General features: G+C 41.2%; 2 protein-coding genes across 3 annotated transcripts; one reads left to right on the top strand and one right to left on the bottom strand.

The window, feature by feature from the left end:
- Positions 1-2,375: 2,375 nt before the first annotated feature.
- On the top strand, positions 2,376-4,834 carry LOC306930577 (dual specificity phosphatase 29-like). Its single transcript, XM_079511610.1, has 4 exons — positions 2,376-2,493; positions 3,064-3,300; positions 3,567-3,790; positions 4,426-4,834. Exons 2-4 carry the CDS (start codon positions 3,122-3,124, stop codon positions 4,656-4,658), a joined length of 636 nt encoding a protein of 211 aa, XP_079367736.1. The 5' UTR covers positions 2,376-2,493; positions 3,064-3,121; the 3' UTR covers positions 4,659-4,834.
- Positions 4,835-4,924: 90 nt separating this feature from the next.
- Positions 4,925-19,701, bottom strand: adka (adenosine kinase a). Of its 2 annotated transcripts, none has more exons than XM_079511608.1 (11): positions 19,232-19,701; positions 16,033-16,107; positions 13,387-13,440; positions 9,843-9,921; positions 9,559-9,731; positions 8,286-8,394; positions 7,795-7,965; positions 7,377-7,412; positions 7,174-7,288; positions 6,926-7,012; positions 4,925-6,829 (listed from the first exon to the last, which is right to left on the bottom strand). In XM_079511608.1, the coding sequence occupies exons 1-11, from the start codon at positions 19,348-19,350 to the stop codon at positions 6,696-6,698; spliced, it is 1,152 nt and encodes a 383-aa protein (XP_079367734.1). In that variant the 5' UTR covers positions 19,351-19,701; the 3' UTR covers positions 4,925-6,695. The 2 variants fall into 2 exon arrangements, with proteins under 2 accessions (XP_079367734.1, XP_079367735.1); XM_079511609.1 differs by lacking the exon at positions 19,232-19,701 and adding an exon at positions 17,892-17,926.
- Between the last annotated feature and the right edge of the window lie 24 nt (positions 19,702-19,725).

Below are 19,725 nucleotides of genomic sequence, written 5' to 3'. Positions count from 1 at the left end.
GTGCGTGCGTGCGTGCGTGTGGGGGGAACATGCGCTTTATTTTCTACTCATTTTCTGAGCTTCCGACGAATTACAGATTGTTAGGCAGAAGCATTTGAGAATTGCTCCCTGACCCTTGGGCATATTTGACCACTAGAGATGGAAAGGCTTTTTCAAGTTTGTTGCAAGTGGACTCGCCTGACATCTTACCACCTTCATCCTGATGCCTTCCCTGCTTGCACCCTAAAAACACCTCATGACACGACCTAACTATGTTCTAAAAGAGGACCCAAATGTCTGTTTTCTTTGCTATCCTGTGTTGTTGCAGATGCTCAGTGTTATTATATCACACTGTCTTCATTATAGCTATGGTGTTAATGTTTGTTGTTCTACACTTGAATGCATTATGACATGTAAAAAGAATAAAGTTAGCAGAATGTTTTTTTTCTCCCACTAATAAGAATTATAAGTATCATGGACTTGCCTCCCATGGCCAGTACAGCTCTAATGTATACGTATCTCACTGTTGCATAGAAGAAAGGAGTGAGGAGGAACACTAGCCTCCAGTCCATAAGAATCCACCAACATGTCCCTGTAGAATCGTGACCCAGTTTTCACATGAAAACAAAGTCCTGGGGCAGGCTCCAGGAGACCATGGACAGCGTTTACGATCTGTGTTTATTGTTGTTGTTTATTAAATGGATCCCCATTAGCTGATGCCATGCAGGGCGACACTAGGATTCCTGGTCTATAAGATACATACAAAAAACATGAAAATACATCATTATAATACATTCTACAAAATGAATACAACAAAATAAGATTAAGATTCCGGTCATGTGGTCAGCTGTAACAACTGTGTCTTGATTACTATTATTTACTTGAAAAATAATTTATTTTGGTGGGATGGTAACAAATTCCAGAATGATATTGATAGATAAATAACTGTTTGTTTAAGGAGGTTATTCTTGGAGCAGGAAGTGTTAAATGACCACGGCTGGCATTTTTGGTGTAATACATTTTTCTGGTAGTATGGTCTCATCAGGTTTTGTCATTCATTCATTCGTTCAATCAGTCATTCATTCATTTGTTCATTCATTCATTCATTGTTGTAATATTGACTGAAACTGAGATGGGTTTTGTACAGTATGTCACCTCACCTGTTATAGGAAGAGGTCAAAGTTCATCTCTCAGGGTGTCTGGTGGCTCAGCCAGACCACATGCTCCCTGTGAGCTGGATGGGTCTCACATGCGTATCTCTCCTCTCTCTGCCTTTCATTTCCTGCATGTCTCTCTAAACTGAACAATCTGAAAGGAAAAAAAAGCATGAACTAAAATCTTTGAACAGTTCCACTTTCAACGTGATCCATGCTGACAACAACCGACCAAAATAAACCAACCGAGTGAGCTGTCAACCCTTGATCTTAAAGATGTAAATTAAAGAGTCATAAATAGTTTTAAAAAGAGACAAAGACACCCTGCTGCAGTCAGTGCACCTGTCTGCTCATCATTCTGATGATGATAACACATGGCTGTTGCAACGCTGCGCTGTTACTGTAGGTCAAATGTTCCTCATCAGCAATGTGCTTCTTCACTCAGCGGTGCTTTCAACCGGATGACTACCACATGCAGTAATAATTACATCCGCAGGATGTTCAAAGTAACCATTGTCACATTACAAGGCTCAGCTCACTTTACTCAGGCTGAGTGAACAGTGTGTGCATGTGCATACCGTATGTGTGTGTGTGTGTGTGTGTGTGTGTGTGTGTGTGTGTGTGTGTGTGTGTGTGCGCACGCATGCGTGCGTGTGCTCGCGCACGTGTGTGTGCGCCTGCGCTTGCGCGCGTGTGTGTGTGTGTGTGTGTGTGTGTGTGTGTGTGTGTGTACACTTGTATTACTATAGCCTACTTTTGAGGTCTGAATGATAGTAGAATTTGAGAAATAGACATTGTGAAGAAATATTTCCTGGTCTTCACAAGATTAACGGTTGCTTTGGTATCGAGTTAGTCTTACAATTAGGAAAATGTTCAGGTTGGGGTTAGGGTTAGGATTAGGCGCTGCGCGACACATTGTGAAAAACAAACATGGGAGACAAAAAATGCCATTCATAAAATTGCTGCCTTAATATGTTGATGTGCTTACTGCTCACAACTCTAGTAGTAATACAACAACCGTGTGTGTGTGTGTGTGTGTGTGTGTGTGTGTGTGTGTGTGTGTGTGTGTGTGTGTGTGTGTGTGCGCGCGTGTGTGTGTGTGTGTGTTGAGTCTCTCTACTCACCTCAATGAATAGTGAGACGTTGTGGAGGTCAGAACTTGTGTCTCAGAAGGCTAAAAATACACACCTTAAACATAGCGCCTGAGAGTGCAGTCCCCATTCCAGATCTGCATTTTACGCAGCAAGTTCTACACACACACAAACACACATGTAGGCCAACTCAGACGAGCACAGAAATCCTCTGTTTGCAAAACTGCTGATTGTAAAAGGATTCAGTGCATCAATCATTGTGGGAAGAGGTGAGTTACACTTTATTTCTACTGCATTACATAAAAACCGCATTTATAACAGGGTTGTGCTGACATCACATTTTTGCAGTTAATGAAGAGTCACACTGCCAATGATTTGAACAAAGGGTTTAGTACAACTGAAAACATGTCTATATACCGGTACGGTACGGACCATTCATGTCTTTCTAAGACCAGCATGTTCTTGGTCCTGCTAGAGTTATCACCACACGCCTAAACACAATAATTTTAGATAATCGCAATTATTATTTTTGCACAATCGTTTTCATGTTGAAAAATACATTTCAAGCCTTTTTCAAAAATAGCAGATCTACAAGCTTAGATCAAGTATTTCCACTATGTTGTATTGGTACCCATACCAGAAAAAGATAAATGTGTCAGTGATTTCTTTGTATATTTAAGTTATTTGTCATATCTGCCCGTGCAATTTGTGATTACGAAGCCTTAAAAGGCAAACAGAATTGTATTCACATTGTGTTCCAATGTTCAATGCAAAAAAATGAAATTATTTGTGAAATTGTGTGACAATTAACCGTCAACTTAAATTTGTAATCATGACAGCCCTATCTGAAGTAGAGCTGGTCGTTGGGTGGTGAAGGATAGGACATCAGAGGTGATCATGTCATCTTGTGTGGTGAAGTCCAGAGGTAGGAACCCGTACACCGCAGTGCAGGTGGACCCGGACAGCGACTACGCCACACCAGGAGCTCTAACCCTAGAGCAGATGTTCTGGGCTGGTTCTTTGCCTCAATACGCACATGTAAACGAGGTCTGGCCTAATATCTATATAGGGGATCAGTAAGTAAATATGCATATTGTACAGATTCTTAGACACACAGACACAGACACAGACACAGACACACACACACACACACACACACACACACACACACACACACACACACACACACACACACACACACACACACGTTTTCATATTCAAACATTTGTGTGAACAGTACAATTCAAGTGTGTACAAATGGACCGTTACGGGTCCATTTGTACACTCATCTAATTGTACAGGTGATTTTACTGTGGGCTCCTCCATCTGTGTGTGACAACAGGAAAACTGCCCTGGAAGGTCCTGGCCTGAAGGATATGAGAATAACACACGTCCTGAATGCGGCCGAGGGGAAGTTTAATAACGTGATAACCGGTGCTGATTACTACAGTGATATGAACATCCAGTACTTGGGGGTAGAGGCTGATGACACGCCCTCCTTCAACATCTCCCAGCACTTCTACACTGCAGCCCAGTTCATCAAGAATGCACTCAGTCAGCAACAGAGTAGGTGCTTAAGTACTACTACTATACTAACAGCTTCAGGTGTTTCATAGATAGGTGTGGTATGTCTGATGATCATGAGACTGAAGAGGTCTCACAAATAATTCTGGTCAAACATGAGAAAATATGTTTTGGTGCCTGTCGTTGCAACATTTTCTACATACATCTCTGTGAATCTAATATGGACCCATGTGTTTTGACCATAGAAACAATAAATGTAATGTATAGCATTGACATTTCTACACATACCTACAGTATGTTGTTTAGACAAATGCTAGGTTTTTATGTTTTCTAAATTTGCACTTAGAACTTTTCTTTGCACTCTAGACCATTTACCCAAATTATAAATGGCAAACAACAATTTGTTGACTAAGGTTCATGCCATTTACTCTCATTTTGCACTTTTCAAGTCGCTCTGGATAAGACTAAGAGCATCTGCTAAATACCTAAAAAACTGTCAATCCGTGGGTTCATAACAATTTGCCCACAAAGGGCAGTTGTGAATTATTTGTGAAAATTCTTGAATCATTTTGAATTACAAAATAGTTTGAGAACTACCGATTTAGAAGGCATTTGTAGAATCCGCCTCTGGTCTATAATGGGTTAAATCTATGGTTTTGTGCTGGTTTGTGTTCTAGACAAAGTGCTGGTACACTGTGTGATGGGTCGGAGCCGCTCAGCAACCTTGGTCCTGGCATACCTGATGATGGAACAAGGCATGACTGTGGTGGATGCTATCGAGCGTGTGTGTCAGCGCCGCTGTATCCTGCCCAACCATGGCTTCCTGAAACAACTCAGAACTCTGGACATAACGTTACAGGAGGAGAGGCTGAGACTAAAGAGAGAGACACAAGTAACAGTAACGCAGTGATAATATGAAAATGTTTACTTGTAACTTCATGGTTTGTTTTGTCTTAACTTCTTTTGCTTATGTCTCTGTATTTATTTATATCGAGGTGTTTTTTCCCCCACAAATGACATTTCTTTCATATAATTCCCATTTAAATTAAAACATTGTGAATGACCAATGTAACAGCAAATGTATAGGGATTGACATTTTGCAGGTTGTTGTGTTAACACTGAAGTTTCAGCGTGTGCTATTATTTAAAGAATTTCTGAACAGAGCTCAATGCAGAGTAGAATGTAAAACAATCACTTTATTTGTGGTAACTTGTATTGAGGAAAATTATGGCTCAGCTTTTCTTTTTTTTATTACATGCAAGGCATGTTGTACAGTTTTCTCCCAGCAATGATGAACATAATTATATTTGAACCATTTTTATTCGTCAGTTTTAGGCAGCAGAAAAACAAGTGTACTTTTGTGAAGGGCAACTTAAAGGCATTTAGGGACAAACACTGGCATAATACAGAGTTGTGCTAAAATGTGAATTTGGCACCAACTGACCAACAAAAAAGTCACATCTTTTGAACTATTGTGTATCACAGACATTTTTCAAATAACACTGTATACAATGTATAGGACATTTGTAATCAAGTAGTTGACAGCTGTGTGTCAGGCTGAATTCCAAATAATTCAAACTCTTCTCATAAAAATCGAACTTGTCACAAAACACGGTAGTGTCCACTCTGGAAGTATCCTTTCATATTGGAACATACAGTATGCGTAGTTGTTTCTGTGAGAATCGGAGTCCTGTACTGGTAACAGGTGAAGGGTATGGGACTCAGCAGCTGCCCGTCTCTGGACCAGCTGCCAGGTTTCCCTGAATTACAACCACAAACTCAGGAACGTGTTAGATGTTGTTCAACCCTCACCCTGCAGGCCTTTTCAACAAAAACATAATTCTTAACTAAACAAAAAAGGCACATAGTATTGTGACCAGACCTGTTTGAAACAGGAGACATACGGTACGGTACAGAGTCAATAATGAAGATTGAACCTGCAGTATCACTGACACTAAGAACTTGAAACTCAACTCAAGAGGTGGCCACGTAATGACTAGTGCGACAGTGTGAGACGTGAAAACATTTTAAAAAGTGTGCGTTTTAAAAGAAACTCTCGTTTCACAACTGGCCTGTTACAACAACACATTTTACATCTAATAATTAAAATCATTTTCAAAAACAAAAGTATCAATGCACATCCTGATGCACAATCCTTAATTGTACCTAACATCTGATATATCATGTTGGCCTCTGTTGATGTGCTCCTTTCAAGGAACAGCGCTCGCCTGCTGACTGTCTCCATGCATGGGGAGTCAGATAATCTGAATCCTCTGACTTGATTGGTATTCATAAATACAACAACCACATTTTCCAGTCAGACCCTCTGAGTAGAAATATTAGCATTATTCCCTTTCAGTATCATTCAGATTCAACTAGTCTCCTGAATGTTGGCCATGGGTTGTGTGGCCCCATAGTGGCCCCAAGTGGAGGACACAGGAACAGGCGTCAGAATGCACACTTTTGAAAACGTATAAAATGGTAAATGGTAAATGGTGCATTTATGTAGCGCTTCTATCCAAAATGCTTTACATAGATTGTGCATTACATTCACCCATTCACACACACATTCATACACCGATGGCAGGGGAAACCATGCAAGGCACCAACTTGCACATCGGGAGCAATTAGGGTTTCAGTGTCTTGCTCAAGGACACTTTGACACCAACTCTGGAGGAGCCCGGGATCGAACTGGCAACCTCACGTTCCCCTCCGGCCACTCTACCCCTGAGCCACTGCCGCCCGCGCACACATAGGAAGTTTAAGCATAGACGGGGAAAAAATAAATAACATGGATGTGTTGCTAATTTACCAGAAAAACTAAAACTGGGGAGTGGGGCTGGGTAGATATAGACAAGGTGTGTCAGATGGTCGGAATAAGAGTTATGTAATGAACGGAGGGAGGGGTACATCAGGAAGAAGAGATGGGGAGAGTTGGGCCAGGAGTTCAGGGGTCCTGATGGAAGTCTGGTTTGTCAGGGAAGGTGCATCCTGCTTGTCTGATGATGACGTTAGCAGCGTAGTGTCCCGCTCTCACGGACTGTTCAAGTGCCTTCTCCTGGACCAGCTCAGAGAGAAACCCTGCAGGACACATGGAAACATGTGATGCAAGACACTAAAAATACATATCCCAACAGGTTGTCGAGTCTGTCGACTCATCATGTAGGGAGGACTCACCTCCTACAAAAGCATCTCCAGCACCATTTGTGTCAACAATGTCCTTGGCGTCGATTTTCAGCACAGGGAAAGTCTCTACTTTGTCACCTGTAGACAAAGAGAAATGTTAAGCATCTAACAGAAGGAAAGGGAGAGCAAGAGAAAGTGAGATAGAACAGAGAGAGAGAAAGGAAGAGAAGAAGAAAATCTAAGGGAAAACAAGAATAGAAAGGAAAAGTGTGAAAGAGAACTGAGAATGTGAGACTTACTTTGGGCCATAATTGTTCCATCCTTCCCCTGAGTGAAAACTACGACCCTCTGCCTCTTCTTGTTGTTTTTAGGTAGTGCTTGAGCTTTCTTCGCAATCTCCTCAACGTCCTTAGTCTATTATATAACATATTGTAAAAACTATTACATGAAAATATTGCTGTGGCTATATATATATAGAATCTATAGATGTCAGTCCACTCACCTCAAAGCCTTGCTCATCGCCGAACGCGGCTGCCTCCTAAAGAAAAATAAAGACAAATAATAATGTTTTTGATGAGAATTACACAATAATCATCAAATTCTACAGTGATTTCATGGCAGAACACGGAACACGGAACACACACACACACACACACACACACACACACACACACACACACACACACACACACACACACACACACACACACACACACACACACACACACACACACACACACACACACACACACACACACACACACACACACACACACACACACACACACACACACACACACACACACACACACACACGTCATTTTGTCCATGGAGAGTCCCCTGTCATTTCAAGAAGTATGAGTCTAGCTAATAAAGAGGACATGTGGAGCATGTCCTGTGAGTGCTCAAGTCTGCCTCACCGTCTCATTGCCAAACAGCACATCCACGTAGGGTAGAACCTGCATGAGGTTGTCCTTGAAGAACTGGCAGATGAAGGGTGCAGAGAGGTTCAGACAAAACAGCTTGTTGTTTTCAGCGGCATGTTTGGCCACTTTCAGGATGGATTCCAAAGAGACAGTCAGGAAGAATCCCTGGATGGAAACCACACAATTAATTAGAACCTGATCATGTGCATACAGTACACGGCTGCCTCAAGAAGTAATTAATCATAATACTTTCAGTCTACTACACACATTTGAAAATCAACCAAATGGGGGTAGAGGCAGAGAGGGTTATCAGGAGGCATGAGGCTGTTATTTGCTGGCCCAAGGGATTTCGCTTTCGCAATTCACTTTCATATCTCAATGGAATTTATTTTACAATAGGCTATGAACAGTTAATAAGTAAAGCCAATCTGTGGCAGAATGAAAATGCATCTCTTTTTTTTTTTTTACAGTACAGTGTTACTCACAGCAATGTAGTAGACTTTAGCCTTCTCCACCAGCCCCCAGTTCTCTTCCAGGTCTAGATGCTTGTCCTTCTTATAGGCGTTAGCAGCCGCTAGGTTAGCTACCAAAGACCTGAGAGAGACACAAGAGAGCCAGAGTTACAGACGGATGCAGTCAGGTGTGTCGGGCATGCCCCAGTAGATGCCCTGACACACTGTGCTGGAATTCAAACGCAAGGACACCACACTCAAATGGCCACTGAAGAGATCTGGGTTTGAATCCTGGCAGCGATACCTCTGGCTGAGCTTGATTTTATACATCATCATACAACAGTGTCACTACAAACTCACAATGTGTTACGTGTTGTGAGGTTGTGTTGCTGCTATTTTCAACAACTTTGTTCAGCATACAACAAAGTATAAAACGGGCTTAATCCAGCACTCTAACGAAGCAGTGTTCATGGGTGGGAACTGGGAAGACACCTGGGGCTTGTGTCCTTGTTTCTTTCTGCAGTAGCAACTTCTACTGCCTACGTGGTGGTGCACAGGTGTCTGTTCTGCAGGGAGGAGAGCTAAGGGAAGTAGCGTGGACCACTGTGAGCACTGCGTGATGTTGTTGTCTACATCCTCTACAGTGACTGTAGAGTGCCATTGAGAATGCATTGGGCGTTTAAGTTAAATAACTCAGAAACTACAAATCATTTCAAAGTAAAAAGTTCCAGCATGTGTCTCCACAGTAAGCTGAATTATGAAAAGTGTGAATGGAGTTTCTAGGTGAAAGTGCTTTTTTGACGTGCCAATATCTGCCATTGAGCCCCATTGTGAATTTCTCAAATTTGAAAGCACTATATTTCTAAAACTATGAAACATTTCAAAGATTTCTTTTCAGTCCACCGTAAGATGAACCTAAATAGGTTTGAATGGGGTTTCTAGGTGTAAGTATGTAGGACTAGTAGCATGGCAAAGTTTGTGCTATTGCCATTGAGAATGCATTGGGCGTTTAAGTTAAATACAGGGGGGACATATTTTGACAGCAAACTGCCTGTCATAATTTCTCCCTATTCCCTATTCCAAAGCCCCCCCAGGTACATTATATATTTAAACTATTTTCAGCAATGGTACACTTATTTTTTCAGTGGGTAGATCTTGTTGAGCTGGTCATTTTGAAAGTAGATCTCACATCATAAATGTGTGGGCACCCCTGCTCTACAGACATAGTTTAGGTTGGCAGTGACAGAGACCACAGTACCAAAGAATAAAAGGTAACAAACCAAAGTGTGTAATTTCATGTGCATACCTGTTGGCTCCGGTGATACAAGCAGCACATGTTCCTGTTGGCTCCTCCTCCTGGTTATAGTAGTGGGCATCGACATGAGCCTCCTCTGCCTTCTGCTTCAGTATCTCTCCAAACTTGTCGTTACCGATGCAGCCGAAAAACGTGCAGACCTTATGAGGCTCTTGTATCATCCACTACAGAAGACATGACAACTGTTAAGCACTGCCCACAGTTGTTTCAGAATTACAGGTGTGAGCACTGAGAAAGTGACATTATGCAAAGGTTTATTCAACTGTTTCACTGACCTGAGCAATCTTCATTGAGTTCTGTGTAGCTCCTCCTGCATGGTATTCAACTTTGAACTTCTTGACAATCTCCTCAAATCTACTCACACACGCACATACGCGTGTGCACACACACACACACACACACACACACACACACACACACACACACACACACACACACACACACACACACACACACACACACACACACACACACACACACACACACACACCACACACACACACACACACGTCAAGTCATAACAATGGGGGTAGGAGGCTGTTAGGAAATATAATTACAAGAGTAAACGCTACAGGGTAGGAGGCAGTTAGGAAATATAATTACAAGAGTAAACACTACAGGGTAGGAGGCAGTTATGAAATACAATTACGAGAGTAAACGCTATAGGCTAGGAGGCAGTTAGGAAATATAATTATAAATATACGAGAGTAAACACTACAGTATACTATTATCTTCATGCCTCCTTATGTGCCAAATCTATCACTTGCACACCACTATCAAGAAAAATCCCTTCAGTCCTAGATGTCTGTCCAGCAGAGGGCAGCAGAGTAATCTTAAGCATATACCTTAAGCTTAACCACCATTGAACACGGCTGCCATCTTGCCAGCAAGGTGCAACTTCCTATAGACAGCCCATTCATCCAAACAGACTATATAATTCTATTAAATAACGTCAAACTCACCAACATTGCAGCTGTACGGAAAGCTTGAATTATCCTCTTTCTATTTGCAATTTGTAAAAATCCACTGTAGACATGTTATGAGCTACTCCGTCAAGAAATTCCTTGCAGATGATTTTTTTCTAAGTGCTGGAGTTTGGAAGTGCTCGTTGACAATCACTTAGAATTTGCACATAATGCAGGAGGCAGCAGGAGGTTGCTTTAATGGTTTACTGATAGTGATAACGAGTGCTTCCAAACTCTGACACTTAGAAAAATAATCATCTGCAAGGAATTTCTTGACAGGAAGTAGCTCATAACATGTCTACGGTGATTCTTTATGAAACAAACACTTATAGCAGATAGTAAGACGATAATTCAAGCTTTTCGTACAGCTGCAATGTTGGTGAGTTATTTAATACAATTAAATAGGACTTTTCTTTTTGGATGAATGGGCTGTCTATGGGAAGTTGCACCTAGGTAGCACCTTGCTGGCAAGATGGCAGCCGGGTGTATTTCATCAATAGGGGGCATTTTAATAAGTTGTGCTTCTTAAATAACCCTGAGTGAACTGTTGCTTTGAAGTTCCTGTTCCTCTGAGGCCCAAAGGAAGCATCACCAACTTAACTGTTGTGCTATCCAAAAATCAGCCTATACACAGATAAGTGTGTGTGCACAAGTATTGGGACACCCCATTGGAAACTAACTCAGCCGCGAAGACCTGGTTACCACACTGCTCCGGGCAGCGTACCCCCGCGCCTCCGCCTCCCAGTTCTTCTGCCCCTTTTTCCATACGGTTGTCACGTTTTACTTTTACTTTATACCTGATGTAAACAAGCTTTTTATGGTTTTATCCTTGGTTTTAGCAGTTTTTGTTTACCCATTTACAAATGTCAATCAAGCTTGTTTGTTAAATGTAGGCTATATAATTGTACAATCCTATGCGGTAGGCTATATTAATGTCTACTCTGTAGTTATGAATGCCTGTAGTTATATGTACATAGCCTACTACTTATCCGCGGGATTCAGCGTTTTAGCCAAAGTGATAATTTAAGCATAATAACAATATAATTTGAAATGTTATGGATCTCTCTTCAACAAATGGGAGCCATCGGCAGGTTTTTTCCAATTGCGGTCCTTTTCATAATTCAGTGTTTTAGGCAAAGCGATGCAGGCCTAATTATTATATTATGTTCATTCCATACCAAAATTGTGTTGCGTGCGCGCGGGTGTGTGTGTGTGATTCTGATCTGTCATCTCTGCGTGTGTTGACACTACACACACGCAGAAGAACTGGGAGGCGGAGGCGCAAGGGGTGCGCCGCCCGGAGCAATGTGGTAACCAGGTCTTCACAACTCAGCCTGCTGCTAAGGTCCTGAGACAGAGCCAGAGTTTGAAGAGGAGCAGAGAGACATTTGGGAGGAGGGAATAATGGACAGAGAGCCCTAGCCCTCCCGGACTCTGTTAGTTTCCTATAAATTATTACACAGCGTTTCATAGGGAATGTATCTGAGGTGTGACGCCTCAACATTTCACCATAGTCCTTTCACAGCACGAATAACTGTGGGTTCGTGAGTAAACTTCATGTCTTGTAGTACAGACACTGACTGACATGCTCACGTTCTTAGCGGCTTGTAGATTGAATAGGTAATTAATTATGCTGACCCAAGTGTCAAAATGCATTGGTCATTTGATTGATTGATTGAATACTTTATTAACAGTTTGCAGAAAGCAAAGCAGGAAAGTATAGTGCAATACAAGGTCTGCTAAGAGCCTATGGCTCGTTTCCATTGGGGTCCTTATCAACTCATAGGGAGTTAAGCCACTATGACTGAACCCAAGCAGCATTCCTCACTCTGTTTTAAATTAATTATACTGTATTTGACCTTAAAAGTATTATTTTAATGGGATACTACTTCATAGTTAAGTCAACCTGAATGTCTTAAATCAGGCACAAGAGAGTTGGCGCACACGCATGCACGTACACATGTGCATTGTGCACAAATGTTTACTGTACTTTTAGTCCTAATCTACAGTGGGAAAGGGAGGTGTAGTGTCCTGCTTTATCATTGGTGGAGGCTTGTTCCCTGTACTGAATCTCCTGCTCGCTCATTGGCTGGCGTTGTGGAACAGAGGTTGAATGTGGCGAGTTTGGTCTGGCTGACTCCAGAACAGGGGAGTAAAAACTATCTACAAGATACAAGTTCTAACATTACCTGCAAAATTAAACATATATACTCTTTGTCAATAACAAGAAAGATACCAACTAGGCCGGTCCCCCCCCTTTTTCCCCTCACTGTATATGTTTCTTTTCCCTTTTTACCTCCATTATGATGAATTCCTGTACTGTTCTTTGTCTATATAGAAGTGTCTATTTGTACGTCTCTAAATGTTTTGATGAATTGAACATGGTGGACCCTGTTGTAAACAAGTGTAATGCTTAATTGGGTCGTCCACTCACAGTTAACAGCCTTTGTATTGAGTTTGTGCTTGAAATGTACTGTAATTCTGCAAACTGTTAATAAAATTTTCAATCAATCAATCAAAAAGTCACAATTACTGTCTATATAATTGCCAGGTGATCATAATTATTTGAGTTAATCACAATGATTTTGCATAATCGTCATAATATTTCCATTTTATTTTGGGGAAAACAATGCGAAAATAAACAATGTACAAGCTCACAACACGCAAATACGTGGCCACGTTGTGAGCTTGTTTGTAGATCAGCTTATATTAGTAATTTCTTTGTATATTTAAGTTATTTGTCATATCCGCCCTGTGCAACGTTTGTTGCTAAGGGCAAACAGAAATGCAAATTTCATTTAAATATGTTCCAATGTTCATTGTCAATATATTTTTTAACTAAAATAATACTAACAGGGCTTTGTGTTTGTCCTCTGCCAGGATCTGATCGTTGCTCTTCAGTCCATACCTGCAAAAGACAAAAAGAAACCAAGCGAGGTTGAGTTCTCAAAGTTAGTGAATCAATAAACTAAAAAGGTCACTGGACAAAGTCCCTGCTGTGGCCCTCATTTGTTAACAACAAAATCCCCTTGCATTTACTGATTACCTTTATTCACACAATCCAAGATTAGTGCCTGCCGTGCAGCTTCTACATAGATTACTCTCTTATATTATGTCACATTCAGGCACTGCAGTGGACACACTTTTGGAATGTAAGATACACAGACACACTCTAAACCATCTTCAGACAAACGAATGGGACTAAGCTGTCGAATCATTGTGTTGGGCAATGCTAAACATACTTTCCGTGAAAAATAAAGGTTGTTTGAAGATTTGGTGCCATGTACTGTAAGTGTAAGCTCCGCTTTATTCTTGTGTGAGATTGAATTAAAACTGCCAGACGACTAATCCATCCCACATTGACGCAGCAGCCTGAGGCTGGACTCTGATCTAGGGCCTGGAGAAACCCTTTGACCCAGTCAACTGTGAGGACCAGGCCAGACCAGGGCAGAACTCTCCTACACTGACCGGCCTGATCAACCCGCTTCCCCAAGGACAAGAACCCAAAGAGGGCACAATTCCCCTGTGTCACAACATTTGATAATGTATTCTATGAAAGTCATACCTTTGCTAATTTCCAAAAGGTTATATCGTGCTGATTAACGGAAAAGAAATCCATGCAAGTCAGTGACTTTGGAATAAAGATCACTTTATCTCCACTTTAGATCTGTTGATTAGATTTGTTCTTAAGTGAATTTGTGCACATTTTACAAATAAGGCATCAGTGCTGCATGCACCAGATCCATTCTACTGAGGCTCTGACTGCTGTAGAGAAAATAGGAATGAACACAGATCATATTACCAGTAATTTACAGTATGACAGTCTGTTACTATATAGTCACTAGTACCACATGGTTCAGAAGAGGGGACACACGTACAGTGTCTCTATGCACATGACAAACCACACCATGATACGATAGATAGGACTGATGAAGTCATATCATGGTGTGGTTTGTCAAGAGAGAGATAGAAAGAGATTGAGATAAAAACGTGTATACACAGTGACATTTGAACTGTTGTCAGTGGAATGGTAGTACTGTCTCTGCAGAGGATGTGCCTCTGCCCAACCCAGGACATTCACACTACATTTCACTTATCCACACACACCTTTTCCTCTCTTAGGCCAGTGGTTCCCAAAGTGGGGTCCACGACCATAGCCAGGGGGTCCGCGAAATATTTTTTTTTTCTTTCTTTCTTTTTTTCAACAAAGTTTTTTTTTTTTGCCAGTGAATTAGGCTATGGTATGTGTGATATGTGACTTTACCATAATCACAGTAATCCTTAATCATATTCCATCATTCAAGGGCCTTTGGATAGAACATACAGTAGATTGGGGATAGAGATGAAACAGACACTTTCAGTTAGAGTGCTGCAGAGGCTGAGTGTCTGTGACCAGCTGATTGTTGACCCTTAATTGATGCATCAAGGAAGGCAATTATGTTTCTGCACTGTCAAATAGGTTTACATCTATTCTAAGTTAGCATCTTAAATAAATGTTGTGAAAATGTGTTGTGAAAGTTTTAATACAAATAGTTCCAATGGCATCTAAATGTAAGGTTGCAAATATGCTTATCGGTGTTGCGAGGATGAGGGGGTATCTGGAAATAATTCTTCCCCCCAAGGGGTACCTGGGCCAAAAAGGCTTGGGAACCCCTGTCTTAGGCCATATGTGGGGTCAGAGATATGCAAGAATCCATGAATAAGATTCCGCTTTAGCATTATGTACTGATGTAGTCTGAGGTTCTAGTATGACTACTGTGGAGGCACTCCACAGTAGTCATAGAAATGTGTTTGAAAAGATTAAGATGAGCCCTTCTGTGGTTCCATTTTGGAGAAGTGTCCACAATGTCCTGGAAGCAGTTTTTGGTGTTGACATCCCTGTTGATTTTAAAACCATGTATTTTGCAGATCTGGAAGGACTTCAATTTGCAAAGCAGGATCAGTATCTACTGAGGGTATTGCTGGTGGCATCCAAAAAAGCCTTAACAAAAAAGTGGCTTACAAATGTTATACCAACTATAAATTAATGGATTGATTTAATCTATAGTATATTTATTATGGAGAGAATTACATTCAGCTTTAGAGGTCAAGTTGAAGTCTTCACAGATAACTGGTTTAGATGGATTACTCATGTCTCTACCATAAGACCTGACTTTGTTTAAATTCAGTTAAATCTGTTTAACCTGTAGAAGCAGATGCACCTGTTTGAGGTAGTTATGTATTATGATCATCAATAGAGAAGAGAGGCAGATATCTCCCCTTGTGTATTGTATGTATATTGTCTTGTTTTGTTTTGTTTCTGTTGTATGTATTGTCAATTGTCATAGTCGTATGTTTGATTAAAATTCAATAAAAAGTAAAAAAAGAAAGAAAAAAAAAAGAAGAAAAAAAAGATTAAGATGGTGCATCTGGAGTCTTTTAGTTCCCTCTTATCTAGCACTCATGCACACTGAAAACCAAATATCTTTGCAGGTTCTTGGATTCTATTTAGCTAACTTACTTGTCCAAAAAGTCCTTGTCCACCACAGCTGAGATGTCCAATAAAGGATTTCCCATTCCAAAGAGAGAATTAGGCCTGAAAAACACAGACAAGACATGTTCAGAATATGGACGCTAGGGTTCATGTTGTTTAAAGATGTAATATGATTATGTATTTGAATGCCCCCTAGCATTGTAAAAACATGAACCTGATAACAGGATGCACTCCAGAAAGAAAACTGCCTCAGCCATCTACACAATAGTCTTTTCTCGAAGCCTGGCCAATGCACTTTGTGTCCCACTTTCTTCAGGGAAAATGGTCACAAGGTAATAAGGACAGAACTAAACCAATCCCTTTGTTTTTAATCCCTGTACACTACTATACCCGTCTACCTGTTTTTAATCTTGAAATTTACAGATGCATCTCTTTACTCTAATCTGTCCTGTGTTTCATACGGTGGTGCTGCTGTGACAACTGAACCCCCCCCCCCCTAATAAAGGTCTACTATACACACTTACACAGTATCTATCCACCTACACGACAGGATCACTAAAGGAGAATTATTTTTAAATATATATGTTTTATACTATAGTGTATTTGTATTGTTTTGTCTTGAGCTTACAATCAATGTCTCACTGAAATGGTAATAGAAGTGTTGAATTGAAGTTCATAAATGAAATAAAAGCCTACATAATAGCTTTCACCAAAATGTGCATGCACTTTGTGCAGGGTGGCTACTTTCTTGGCAATACAAAAATAAATGCCTGAGGTTTAATTCTAACATTTGAAATGGCATTGCAGAACAGAGAGATTTTCATTTCCATGTGACTTAACCACACGTCGACTTTAACCATGTGACATCTAAGCACAGTCTGTGTACTACAGTGATGGGAACACAGATGGTGCTGAAGACATTATTCAGCCATGCAAATAACCATGTTATAACTTTCACAGCCAGGCAACATTAGGCTGTGTGTTTGAATGATTTCTGGAACAAACTGAGAGTTTGAATATTGTGGCAAATCATAACCTTGTGATGTCAAAGAAAAGCGTCCTGTGCACCAAAAGGATCACTTGTTCCAGCATTTCAACATAGTAGAAGAAGCACATGGCAGTCAGTAAGGCGTCTACAAACGTAATTCTTCCTCAAACACCAAGGGCAGTGAACTGTGAAAACTAGTTCTAGTGAAAACAATACCTGTAACAGAAACACAAAAAGCAGCAACTATTCTCTAGGTTTGCTATTCAATAACAAAACAAATACATCTTTCTTTTTAGACAACTTCTCCACAAATGGATAACCAGAACCTCTCCTCTTTGTCTTTGATGTCTCTACCGGCTTTCCACAATGTCTGAGAACAACCCTGATGGGAACAACTGTGTTAACACAAAACACAAAGCTCTCAACAGGTGCCCCTCTGCACACTCAGCAATCTAGCAATAATAATGCATAGTGGATGTGCACTATGATTAATCTTTGACTGTACCCTCTTCAGCAAAATTCATCATTAGCTTTTAGCAATTACCATGTAACAATGCATATTGGGATGATTAAGCAGCCATGCAGTGCATATGCATATCCATCAGGCAGGCTTGAATGTGTTTTTAAATGCATTTTGTTGTAAATAAACCCTCACGCTCAATTTGATGCCACACCCTTTGCATAAAGCTTTTCAGAGTTTCAGACCATACACTCTCAACATGCTGTTACATGAACACTAACCTGGTGCAACAAAATACTCTGGCATGTCAATACCAGATATAACTTGCCTTGGACCTAGATTGATCCAAGGCTAAGTTATATAAAAACCTTCTGTATTAGACAATAATCATATGCAATAATATCAAAATGTTCCTCACTTCTGTCAGTGTATTCTTACCTTACAGCTGACATGGTCTCTCTGTATCAGTAACACTCAGGACAGTGACAGACCTGCTGAACAGTCTAAAATAAGCCCAAAAAGAGCTGTGTTCAAAAACCACTAATTTGAGCTTGGATAGATGTGTGCGTGCGTGTAGCAGAGCTCCTCCCACACGGACACATCTGATTGGTTACACATGAAGAAAGGGGCACCAGAACACCAGAACTCGGCCAGTGATTGGTTGTCTCTTAACCAATTATACTAATTAGGCTTAAAGCGACTCGAATGGATGTACGGGAGACGCATAATATTCGGAGTTTCGGAGAGAAACACTATATTGATCTATCAGCAGTTCAGCACCAACATGTTGGATCATGCAAGAGGTCTTAACTCTTAACAGCAGCAACAAGAACTAAACTGCTACGAATATTAGGCGGTTGACATTGAGACAGTTCACGATAGGACAGAAACATTTTTATTTCCTAAAGCACATGAAGAACTGTGGTCCTATTTTGGTAGCCTGGCTAATAAGCCAGACCGAATCAGCCGTTGGCAAAAAAAGAATTGCCTGCCGGCCCGCGACAGTGTTGTGTGATATTAGTCTGTCTTATTAGCCAGGCTACTATTTTGGGACATTTTTCAACTTTGCCACAAATTGTGCAACATTTTAGCAGATCAATCACTAGGCAAATTCAAGTTCATCATGAGCTTGTAGACTAGTTTTGTGTAGCTCGACAATTTGCGTGTAGTAGCGAAATAATAAAATTGTGTTTGTGGTTAGCAGTGCTCAATAACACGATCATCCTCAAAGAGACGCGTGATGACTGCTGAATTCAATCATAACTGACGCGTCAAAACAAAACAAAGCTTTTCCCAAAGAAAGGCAACGACCCTGAGGCGACTACATACAAAAGACACGTGGGGTCGTGTCATGCACGCACCGGTGCACACGTGCAGCCCTGGACTTTAAACACAAGGAGGACATGGTGGACAGTGGGAAACTATCTGGAGAACACAAGACCCATTCAGTCAAAAGACTACTATCGTCGCACCACGACGATGTAAACAATAAACATTTCACAGCCATTTGAATCTCACACACGCTCCAGCATGTGGCGCGCCCGCGCGGCGCGTAAAATGCCTCAACAAGAATAACCAGATATATCAGTCCATCTGATCCAGTTTTCTATTCCACGGCCAGCGGGCATGCATATGCATGCATGCATAAAAGACGATGCTTTGATTATCCATCGCCTTGCACGACGCGGTAGTACTGTTCTATAAAAGCATGTCTCAATCCCGGGGGTCCAGATTCTAGAACCGTTAGATCGATCGCTTATCGCCTTGCTTCATTTCACCTTAATTTTTTGGCAGCAGCAGGCCTGGGAGGAGGAGTTTTTTTAGGTGGTGATTCTGTCTTCTTTTTCTCCGAGGACAGTCTGAGTTTCTTTGCCTTCGGTTCTCCAGAAAAAGCCATGGTTTATCAACACTGCGTATCGATCCCCGCTTAATGTGAGATGATATGACTGTCTGAATGGAAAGAAACAACCGCACGGTTCTCCGTTTATAGTCCGTCGTACGACTGAGCCGAGCGTCGAAAATAGCCGATCTACAAGCTCACAACCCGTCGCGATGCGACGGGTTGTGAGCTTGTAGGTCGGCTATTTTGCGACTCCACAGCATAGGTCCACAGACGTTGTAGCCGTCCGCTTACATGCCTGAGTTAAAAGTTCTGAACTTTGTTTCGGCGAAAAATAAATTGAGCTTCCAATTCCCTTCCGATTTCGAAATTCGAAATATCTTGTTATGTGCAGACTTCCAACACCCGTTCCTAAAAGTGCGGCTTTTGGCC

The sequence above is a fragment of the Electrona antarctica genome, assembly GCF_951216825.1.
Source record: "Electrona antarctica genome assembly, chromosome: 10".
Lineage (NCBI taxonomy): Eukaryota > Metazoa > Chordata > Actinopteri > Myctophiformes > Myctophidae > Electrona > Electrona antarctica.
This window is presented reverse-complemented; position numbering and strand designations above follow the sequence as displayed.